At 30.6% G+C, this 12454-nt stretch overlaps 1 protein-coding gene across 1 annotated transcript in view; it reads left to right on the top strand.

Annotated features, from left to right (window-relative positions):
• Nucleotides 1–11873, top strand: part of LOC139522902 (palmitoyltransferase ZDHHC3-like) — a 22852-nt gene extending 10979 nt beyond the window's left edge. Inside the window, exons 5-7 of the mRNA XM_071316530.1 lie at nt 684–765; nt 7595–7725; nt 9592–11873. Coding sequence (XP_071172631.1) covers nt 684–765; nt 7595–7725; nt 9592–9747 — 369 coding nt within the window. The 3' untranslated portion in view covers nt 9748–11873. The remainder of the gene's footprint in view (nt 1–683; nt 766–7594; nt 7726–9591) is intronic.
• The last annotated feature ends 581 nt before the right edge of the window (nt 11874–12454 follow it).

Below are 12454 nucleotides of genomic sequence, written 5' to 3' on the forward strand. Positions count from 1 at the left end.
AGTTGTGTCTGAATGGAGATTTAGGAGCCTGATGAGCTGTGGTAGTTGTGTCTGAATGGAAATTTAGGAGCCTGATGAGCTGTGGTAGTTGTGTCTGAATGGAGATTTAGGAGCCTGATGAGCTGTGGTAGTTGTGTCTGAATGGAGATTTAGGAGCCTGATGAGCTGTGGTAGTTGTGTCTGAATGGAGATTTAGGAGCCTGATGAGCTGTGGTAGTTGTGTCTGAAAAGAAATTTAGGAGCCTGATGAGCTGTGGTAGTTGTGTCTGAATGGAGATTTAGGAGCCTGATGAGCTGCTTTTTATGTTCGAATAGTGCTGTTAACTTCTTGCAATATACAATTAACTCATGGATTCAGGCTATATGGTAGAAAATCTTATTGTAATAATATGTATTTATTAAACCTTTAGTAAGGTATTCTAATATAAGCTTTACAAAGTAATGTTTATTGTTTTTAAAAGTATCATGAAAATTTTAATACGTTCATGATATATTCTCATTTATAATAATGAAATTTGAAATGCATTAATGATTTGAGTTGTGAAACACATGATGGATTTTCAGGAGTTTTCTTTAAAAGAGAAGGAGCTTTAATACCATTTGTATATGAGTGACAGTAAACAATAGATCAAAAGCAAATAAACAAAGTTATATCTTCATATATGTTTTATTTTCTATTTCAGATGTATATATGTTTAATATCATTCCATAGTTTATACATGTCAGTATATCATTTTATCACCTGTGTTGGGAAAGAGTGGAAGTGTAAGTATACTTTATACATAGAGGATACGTATAGTGTACATGGTCTACTTTTCTGTCAATGGTGTACATGTCTGTATATTTTACTGTAGATTCATTTATTTTAGTGGGTACCAATTTTCGTGGATTGCGTAAAACTTGCATTTTCGTGGATATGTAATTTCATGGTTTTGCCAAAATCTGCATATTACCTGGTAGAAAGTTTGTATTTCGTTGAACCTGTACCCACGAAAACCACAAAAATTGGTATCAAACAAATAATAGTGAATCCACAGTATCACCTGTGTTGGGAAGGAGTGGAAGTGTGAGTATACCTTATACATGGAGGCTATACATACTTAGTTTTAAGTGTTGCTAAAGGTGTGATAATGAGAATATTAACTATTAGACAGTGGCTGGAGTTTTGCCAGAGCCTCATTTTATAACTGGTTTCTTCAAGGTTTTGGCTAGGATTTTGAAGGCTGTAGTCCTCCCATTGCATGGTCAGTAATGATTGGATTTTACAGCTCTATGGATTGTATATGTACATTTTGTAACATATGTTATTAGTTTATTCAGTAAGCCAGAGGGGACATAACTCTAAAGAATCACTGATTCATTTTGTATAAAATCTTGTTTTGTTATTTATAAGTATATTCAGTAAGCCCTTATTAAGAGGACATTACTCTAAAGAATCACTGGCACAATTTATATGGTATCTTGTATTTTTAGTATATTTAGTAAAGCCCTTATTAAGGAGTCATAACTTTAACTAAACACTGGTACATTTTGTGGTGTATCTTGTATTTTTAGTATATTCAGTAAGCCCTTATTAAGGAGTCATAACTTTAACTAAACACTGGTACATTTTGTGGTGTATCTTGTATTATTATTATATTCAGTAAGCCCTAATTAAGGGACATAACTCTTAAGAATCACTGGTTCATTTTGTACTGTATCTATGTATACTGTTATTAGTATTTTTAGTAAGCCAAAATTAAAGGGACATCACTGGTACAGTCTGTATCTTATCTTGTATTATTTGTATATTTAGAAAGCCCTTGAAGGGCTTATTCAAGGGACAAAGAAACACTGGTATTTTGTGAATCATATCTTTTATTATTATAATTAATATATTATTAAAGTAAAAGCTAATTAAAGGGACATAACTCTAAAGAATCACTGGTACATTTTGTATCGTATCCTGTTTTGTTAGTATATTTAGTAATCAATAATTAAAGGAGACATAGTAGTGAACACATGGTAGGGACATGCACAATACCAGTCAGAGCTCGGACATAAACAAGTCTATTTCTGTTTTTGACTTAAAGAAGTCAAAACATGTATTCTTTATAAAAATGTGTTTTCAATTTTAGACTTATCTAAGTCACAAAATGACAGACTTGTTTAGGTCTATTTATGTTGATGAAAAAACTTAACTTGACTTGGTGGCCAAACTACACCACCTTTGACAGTAAAAACCTGTCTGAGAGTTCACAAGGACTTGATCTATCTATATTTAATTATCTAATTGAACATCCTTACTAAACACAGATGTTTTACCTCATTAAGTGTGGATCCAGGTGGTTGCATTGTAAGGTTAATTAACATGATCCCCGATTTTTCAGACTCTCATTCATATTTTTCTTTAGAAGACAAGGCATTGTCTTTCAATGTTGCCATTATTTGATATAGATGCATGACCTTTTTATAAGTATGCGTGGGTCTTGAAGTTGACCAATTTTGGTAACTTATCCACTTGTAGGAGTTGATATTTGCAACTTTTTGATTCTGGTCAATCATTTCTTGCTTAACAATATTTGACTTATTTAAGTCGTATTTTGTCTTGCATTAAAGGGATACAAATCCTAAAACTTACAAATTTAGACATCTATAAGTCAAAAGCAGATTCAGACTTATTTATGTCTGAGCTCTGACTGAATACCAGAACCTGTCATTTGTTTTTTTGGCAATCAAAAATAAAATTTAGATTATAAAGAATTGATGACCTACTGACCTTTTTATTTTGCCTAAAGAATTACTTATACATTTTGTATCATATCTTGTATTATTTGTATATTTAGTAAGCCCTATTTAAGAAGACATAACTTTAATAAAGAAAAACTGTTTCCATTCTAGTATTATTAGTATATCTAGTAAGTCCTTATTAAAGGGACTTATCTCTAAAGAATCACTCGAACATTTAGTATTCTATCTTGTATTACTAGTTAATATTCAGTAAGCCCTAATTGAAGGGACATAACTATAAATAATTTCTGGTACATCTTGTTTCTTATCTTGTATTATTAAAATTGAGAATGGAAATGGGGAATGTGTCAAAGAGACAACAACCCGACCATAGAATAGACAACAGCAGAAGGTCACCAACAGGTCTTCAATGCAGCGAGAAATTCCCACACCCGGAGGCGTCCTTCAGCTGTCCCCTAAACAAATATATATACTAGTTCAGTGAAAATGAACTCCATACAAAACTCCAAATTGTACACAAGAAAATAAAATTAAAAATAATACAAGACTAACAAAGGCCAGAGGCTCCTGACTTGGGACAGGCCCCAAAATGCGGCGGGATTAAACATGTTTATGAGATCTCAACCCTCCCCCTAAACCTCGCACATTAAAATTCAGTTCAAGAGAAGTCTGAGTCTGATGTCAGAAGATGTAACCAAAGAAAATAAACAAAATGACAATAATACATGAATAACAACAGACTACTAGCAGTTAACTGACATACCAGCTCCAGACATCAATTAAACTGATTGAAAGATTATGTCTTCATCAAATGAATATCAGGCACAATCCCTCCATTAGAGGTTTAGTATCATACCATCATAACATATATGTATGAGAAGAACACAACCTGTGTCATGCCAACAACTGGTTTTTAAATAAATGCGGTTAGTTCCGATGCAAAGACCCTATAAGTGAATCAATATTAACACCAAAATATGCAGTCTTTAATGACCTGACAATAGTATCGTAACTATATCCCTTCTTAATAAGTCTATTTAAAGGTTTTGTTAGCCTCTGAGGTGAATACTGACATTTTTGTGCTTTATATAGAATATTTCCATAAAAAATTGGATGTGAAATTCCTGAACGTATAAGAAATCTGCATGTTGAGCTATATTTACAAATGATGTCCTTATACCGATGATAAAATTTAGTAAATGTTTGGACTTGTTTGTGATATCAAAAACCCTGGTGTAATAATTTTTCAGTAATACATAAATTTCTCTCGTTTAAATCTAAAACATTGTTACATACACAAGCGAATCATACAAGTTGAGATATATATAAACACCATAAGATGGTGACAAGGGAGCGTCACCATCTAAAAATGGATAATTAACGATAGGAAATGAAAAATCATCTCATATATTAGTATATTTAGTAAGCCCTTATTAAGGGGACATAACTCTGAAGAGTCACTGATACGTTTGTATTGTATCTTGAATGATTATTATTATATTCATGAAGCCCTTTTTAACATGATTACGGCGGTATAACTCTAGAAATCACTGGTACATTTTGTATCATATCTTGTATTATTGGTATATTTGTAGTGAACCTTGATGAAGGGGACATAACTCTCAAGAAACACTGGCACTGGTACATTGTGTATCATATCTTGTATTATTACAAATTGGCATATAAAATAAACCCTAATTACATAACTCTTTAGAATCACTAGTACAATTGGTGTCCATGGTATTTATAAATGTATTTTGAGCTTCTGACTAGTGTCATAGGTTATTGTGCCTCAAGCTTTGTGGTATGCTTGCAATTGTCCACAAAGAGGACATTAAAATACCATGCCTCCATCACTTGAAATAATTACTGAATTTACATTATATATAGCTCTCAAGTGAACAATTCTTGCTTTATTCTTATAAAATTCATGTCAAAGATCTATATCAGCAATTTATTCATTGATCTGGAAAAAGTAGAAAAATCAATGACTTTCAACTATTTTTTAAGGGATATTCTCCTTTGAATAATTTGGTATTAAAATACCCCTGTAGTGCTGGATTGGAGGAGCTTCCTAACTAATGTGTATTCTTAAGTTTGTGTTTAATAGTATTTCTTCAGCTCAGATAGTAAGTGACTTTAAATCAAGTAACTCAAGATTATCCAAAATAGTAACATGAGTTCCAGTATTTATAAAGTGTTTTTATTTCATGTTTCAGTTCAAGATGTTTTTATGCCCCTGCTGTAGCGGAGGGGGCCTTTTTTAATTACCCTTGTCCGTCAGTATGTATGTACTTATGTACATCCCGTTACGTACAAAAATAGTTTCAGTTCTCTATAAGAACCAGGCAGAGTGCCATATACATGTGATATATGGGGGGTTCTATAATTGGCCTAAAAGACACTATTTTTTTTAAGCGTGGTAAAATCTTTCAAAAATCAGCTAAATTAATGAAAAATGCATGATTCTATTCATAATCAGGCTCTGAATTGTGGTGATTTAGCTGTTTTTGAAAGATTTTACCACGCTTAACAACCAAAAAATAGAATGTCCGTTACCATGGCAACCACTCATATTTTTCCACTCAAAATTATTTTTTTGAGCATTATTCATTTACTGCTTCCTCTAGCCCAAGTATAGATAAAATCTGAAACCTTCATGAATCGCACTCTGCCTGGTTCTTACAAAGAGCTCACAGTACTTAAGTTGCCTCAACCAAATTTTATAAATCTTATACACAATGCTTATTACCACAAAACACAGATCAAATTGGAATTTTGGTGGCGTCACTTTTACAATTCTGCAGTTGTGACCCTTTACAAATGGAAAAGTGCTGAATTTTTCATTCTGTTCTCTAACTCTAGTTTGCCTTAACCAAATGTTATGAAATTTGATCACAATGATTATTACCACAAAATACAGGTCAAATTTGAATTTTGATGGTATCACTTTTACAGTTTTAGAGTTATGCCCGTTTACAAATGGAAAAAATGCTGAATTTTTTGTTTCCTTTCTCTTACTATAGTTTACCTCAACTAAACATTATGAAACTAACACAATGCTTATTACCACAAAACACAGATCAAGTTTGAATTTAGGTGGTGTCATTTATACAGTTCTTGAGTGTTTTCCCTTTGTAACGTTATATGCAAGTGGGGGCATCATGAATTTTCCCCATTTATTTCATGTATCTTTGCTTCGTATTTTCAAGGACTTTAAAATGTCAAAGGCATACACTTTTTTTCAAAAAAATATGAAGGCATGATTCAATATTAAGTGAAAGGCATGTAATAATGATATGTTGCTGTTATGACTATTTTATATCAATAGATTCTCTATGTTCTGCTATAGATATTGATGGTATTACATATTCAAGATTATAATATTATGGTGCGTGATTGCAGCTGTCTTAATATGGTAATATAAATTTGAACATGAAATATGCACTTCAAAATATTAATTATAGATTTTCTGGAGTCAAAGAACTTTTGTAAAGTACAAGTTAATTACTCTATTAAGTTCTTAGAGGCTGTGGGATCATTAGGTACAATTTGAATGTCATACTAATTGTAGGTTTGAAAGTTAAGTTCTAAGAGGCTATGGTATCAAAAGGTACAATTAAACTGTCATACTAATTGCAGGTTTAATATGTAAAATACAGGTTTATTCCTCATTCTGCTGTTCAAAGTGTCTGTATAATGAATATATAATTGTGTTATCAGTTGATATGTGTTTTGTTTCTGTTAAATGCCTTGTTTACTTCGTTAAATGATCCAGAACTTTAATCAGATCGCATTAAGATAAATATCAAAAAGGTGACTCCATCCTGATATTATAAAACAGTCAAGTTTTTAGTACCAATTAACTGTCATTCAGGTTTCTAGCTGAGTTTGGTCACCTGGAACCTAAATTTTGAGAATTGTTCACTCATCATGTCCATCTCTTCCTTGTTTTTGCATGTTGGTACATGACGTGTTTGAGCTTTTGATTTTGCCATTTGCTTAGGAACTTTCCGTTTAGAATTTTCCTCAGAGTTCAGTAGTTTTGTTATTTTACTTTTTGGTACATGTATATATGGTAAATTTTTCAAAATGATAATTACTATAAGATTTTGAAGAAGAAAATAATTAACTTGTAAAAATTAATTCACATTTGATGAAAAAAGATATAAATTATTTGGTTTGCTGTAAACAATGTCAAGATAAGTTATGGTCGTTATGGTCTAAATTCTTACAGTACAAGTGAAATGACAAGATAAAGAGGGAAGTTTCTTGGCAATGATAAGTATCTGCTGTTATGTAATTAAGTTGTCTCATTATAGATCAGTTGTGTCAAGGGTATGAGTAGGACAGAAAGTAACTCAGAGGTTATTAGCCTTTCATGCAGGAAAACAATTTCATTATCTATAAGATATATAATAGTAACCTTGATATTTAACAATGTGGTAATGGTAATTTCCCGTATTAAAACTGAAGATTTGCATCTCTATTATATTTGTCTTGACATACAAATCTTGATTTAATATTAACAGTAGTTTGAATGACATTGTAAAACTGAGGATCTTTGCATGTCTAAAGGCTCTAAGCTTTGATGCTTCACTGTATAATCAGTATTTATTTATTTGCCAACAATAAATAAAAATCAATTATACCCTAAAAGTGGGTACTGCACGTACTGCAATCTGTATGTCCTTCCATCTATCAGTTTATATGACTGTCCAACTAATATATCAGCAACTTCAATTTGATGAGTAATGAGTTCTAACGTGTTATTACTTTCTGTATCTGTCAGACACTAACTTCCTGTTAAATCCATTATCTGCTACCTATTTCTAGAATTATGTATTTTGGGGTATTTTTTCAGTATGCTCAGGGTTTTCTCCACCAGCAACCACAGTTTTCCTGATTTTCCTTATATTTGAGGGATTGCTGTTTGGTATATTTACAGCTATAATGTGTGGTACTCAACTAACAGCTATCTGTTCTGATGAAACTGTAAGTAAAACAATTACATTTGTATTCTACTGCATTTTTTATGTAACTATTTTTTTTATTGGCCACTGTTTATATTATGCAATGGATTCCTACTTATGTCCCTTTGCACATTTTTTCACTGTGCATTCTGTACAATTTATATTTATCAACAAAACTGATGTCCAAAATCACCAGAATTTAATTTTTGTTTGAAATAAAATGCAAAAAAAATAAATATTTGCACTGTTACCATGTTTTCAATAATTCGTGAAAGGAATTGAACTGATATAATCAGCCAGTGGTTGCTTCACCAGGTTATCAGAATAAAAGCTGAAACAATTGAAAGACTTACTCAATTTTGTTTTAATCAGAATAAATTTATAATTGACTCAATATAATTCCCATGTAGCAACTACTAATTCAGCACTGAATGCATGCTCTTTGCAACCTTTTTGTTTTTCATGTGCAGAACACTTGGCCAATATTTGTACTAACTGTGATTGACAATACATTTACTTGACATTTGAAGATATCTGGATAAATTTCTGACAGTTTCTGATGATTCAACAAATTTAATTACAAGATTTTGTAGATTATTGAAATGTAACATTTACATTTTGGTAGGAAATTGTCAAACTGTTCTCTACTTGGCAGGAATCATTTTATCAGAGGTGCAGTAGTACATACAAATTATTACAACTTTGTTAACTTCTTTAAAAGACTTATTTTCTTCTTTTGTATGATCATTAGTGAATTTTTTAAACATGACCAGTATAGAATTTAGAGCTTAATTCAAAGTCTGATTTGATAAAACGTATACTCCTATTTAATTTGTCTGCATGAAGTACATTCATATCCTTAGTTAATGATATTGATTTTAGGTATTCAGATTTACAATTTACTTAATGTTGAAATGAAAAAGTTTTGATTTTGACGTAAGCTCGTCAAAGCAGGCTTAGTAATTGGAAAAAATGAATTAAAAAATATGATCTAGACAGCAAAATACCATTTAATCAGAAATGATTGATATTTCTCTCCAGACAGATATTTGTTATGGAAAAAATCAAATTTTTCGGTTAAGAATTGTGTCAGACTGGTTTAAGGTTTACTTCATTAGTTTTGACTCAAAAGGGACTATCTCATTATGGTATTTTTTCATATGAAACTGGAACATCTGAAGCAACAATATCTGTAAACAACATTATCCTATATATTATTGCCTTCGTCATGTTCATATGGGATGAGTACCAAAAAACATGATTAAAATCTCATAAATTTAGAATGACATAACAATATTAAAATATTATGAAAAATACACTGTACATGAAGTATAAACTCATTCTTCATTCTCCTTCAGAAAATTACTTCATATATGACTTGCACTGCATTAAGTTACTACATAAAATTATCTTTCACTACATAGGAAAATTTTACACAAAATTGACTTGAACTTGTGGAAAGTTACCTAATGATATCTATGACACTACCTTAAATTATCATGATTATCATTCTGTAGGTCAAAAAATATTTCTCAAGTCATTCTTTTGTTATATTGGTTTGTTAATCTGTCCAGTACAAAATGTCATTAAAACGTGTTAAATTTTTATTTTTTTATTTTCTTAAAAAAGTACATTGAGATCTTTCTTTGGCTAAAATTTTACTTATAAAGACTGAACACAGCAGAGGAAGTCTTTGCCGATTGACTAAGGCCACTCATCACAAGAAAAAGGTGGTTGCATTTTTCAAAATTGATAATTTTTAAGAAGATTACTCATTTAAGAACAGTACAAATAAATTAATCTTCAAAAATACATTTAGAATTTAGATACAGTGTTTATGCATATACAGTTTCAGTTTTTAATGGACATTTTTCTTTGTATCTTACAGGGGATAGAGAATTTAAAGAAAGATTCAGGTGAATCGGAGAAGCAATCCTATTGGTTGAGTTTAAAGTCAGTGTTTGGACATCCATTTAGCTGGAGATGGTTTTCACCTTTTTCCAATCCTAAGTTCACAAATAATGCATCGTACCACTGTGTTTGACTGGAAAGAGAATTTAATCTACAGTAAAGAACAAAAGTACATTATACTTGACGTTGAATAAAAGATTTAGTGGATATTTTGTTAAGCACAGTAGCATAGTTCTATTTGAAATAAGAAATTACGCATACTTTTATATTATGTTCTGAGGTATTGATTAGATGCTGCACAATTTTTTTATCATAGTATTTTTTCATTGATGAAGAAATAAACTAGTATCAATGATTAAAATGATTATTATGATAAATGCAAATACTACAAAGTTTTTAAAATTATGATTGTAAAAGGCCTTTCTTCCTATTGAGTTTAGACTCCTAAAAACTGAGGTGGCTGGTTTGAAACTTGGTCATAGCAAGGTGCATTCAACTTATCTGAACTGTTTAGTTTTTCTTACTGAAATTAAGTGGTCTTTACAGGCATTTAGGCTTCCTATGCCATCCATGATGGTCAAAAGTGCTAAAAGTGAAGTTAAACTCCAACAATCAATTAATCAATATTACCTTACACAATTTTTAAGAGAAGCTTATTTCCATGGATCTGTGACTGACCACTTCATATATTACATTACACTCATTTCAATGTATTACATTTAGTTTGGATTAGTTTTGATTAGTGTTTTTTATGATTTTTCTATAATTCTTTTAAAGAAGAATTAATAAGCTAACAAAGAGTAAATGTAAGTGTTATATAGTCTCATATCTATTTTTGTAGACTATGTTGTCCTTTAAGTAATTGATTTTTTATCATTTTGTTTTGTTAATTTCTGTTCCATTAATTCATAACTAAAATCTTCTTTCAATCTTACAGTTTGTAATTTTAAAATCATTGATTACCAGACCTGGTAATGCACAACATCAAAATTTTATTCCTATATTGCACCTTCTGACATCTGATCTGACCCCTCTCTCAAAATATGCTTGCATTAGACATCTGTTAGGCAGTTCCTTAACCCAGGCTTACAATTAAGATAGAAAATATTATTAAAATATACTAAAAATTGAATTACTTGTGTGGAAAAATATTAATTGACTCAACATAAAAAAGATCTAAAGAGATTTTGTGTCAATTTGCTCCTTTAGAAATTTCATTCCATCTGGTTGATACAGTTAGCATCTTTTGTCTACTCAAACAATATCTACATGGTATTAACAATAATCAAGGTTACCAAAGTCAGTGTTTAATTGTTTGTTGAACTTACAATATCAGATTTCAACTAAATAGTGTCATTGCATGTGTTTTGTTTATTGTGCCATTTAATTACTCATCCAGAAGTTTGTATGGTAACTTCATTATGTCCTGGTTATTATCCATCAACATATATTTAATTGTATTGTCAAGACTATCAATTCTGTATAAAACAATACATTGTGATTTACTGTTCATGGAAGTAACAATAGTATTGTTTCACATGATTTACAAAACATAGGCATTCCCATATATACTATGTATGTTTTTATGCAGCAGCTCTTAATTTGATTGAATATGACAAAAACAAATTCAAAGTAACCTAGTAACATATTTTTTTATTATTATTTATTATGTTGACATTATTTATTTATGATTCAATGTAAAATCAATTTCTCCCTCAGACTTTAAATTCAAAGAACAGCTCTCTTAAGGGCATTCTCATTTTGGGTCAAAAAGGTTCTTTTGAAAACTACAAAATTAGGTCAATGGGACATTACATTGTATGCACATGATAAAAACAGTAAAGTTTTAAGTATCTAAAACAAAACATGATGCTTAACTCTGCCAGATAAAAATATTTTTCAATTATCCTGATAAGCATAGTTAATTGTTATTTTCTCAAACGTTCAACACTTTATTGGAAGTTGACTACATTATTTGATTTGATGGGAGTATTGAACATGATACCTTTTTCTAATCATAATTTGAGAACTACTTTAAAAAACACATTAAACATGTTAAAAATCAGTCCTTGAAATATGATGTTTGTCTTTATATGATTGTTGTCTGTATAACTTGTTGGTTAATAATTTTGTCTGATTAGATGACTTGTTATATTTTGTCAATGCATATTAGAGAACAGTGTCTGATTTATTTTTTTGTGTTTTGAGAACATATTTTGATTTTATAGAGTATTTATCAATAAAGTGTTTTATATCTAATATGTAGTATTGGATTTGTTTTATTTAAGCTTGTTTGGGCCAGAAGTGTTACCTGTTGACATCATCATGATCATCTATCTGTAAAGTTTCTTAGTGTCTTTCTCACATGGATTCTGGAGACAATTATTGAATGTTCCTTTGAATAGCTTACATAACCTCCCATCAATCCCCAACCACCCCTAAAAAAAATTTAATGCCTCAAACATTTTATTATCTTCTATCAGAACTTCTATCATCCTGAATAAGCATGTTATATTTGCTGCCAAACTTAAAGCAGTCATAAGCAACCAATTAGAGTTATATATGAGACAATAAAGAATAGTTTGGCAATCTTACTTGTAGACCAGCAGATAGTTCCATCGTAAGATTTCTAAAAGACTGAAGGAAATCAAACCATAATGCGCTAATACCATGTATTCTTTTCTTAAAAGCTTGTTGACAAGATATTTCACCTCATATGGCGCTTTTTAGAATATGTTTAAGGTCATCATTTAGAGGAACACAAAGCAATCCCTTGAGAACAAGGAATTATTTGAATCTGGAATAATTTTAAATTCTGAGAAATTTATGATTTTGAAGGC

This window comes from Mytilus edulis, chromosome 5 (genome assembly GCF_963676685.1).
Source record: "Mytilus edulis chromosome 5, xbMytEdul2.2, whole genome shotgun sequence".
Taxonomy (NCBI): domain Eukaryota; kingdom Metazoa; phylum Mollusca; class Bivalvia; order Mytilida; family Mytilidae; genus Mytilus; species Mytilus edulis.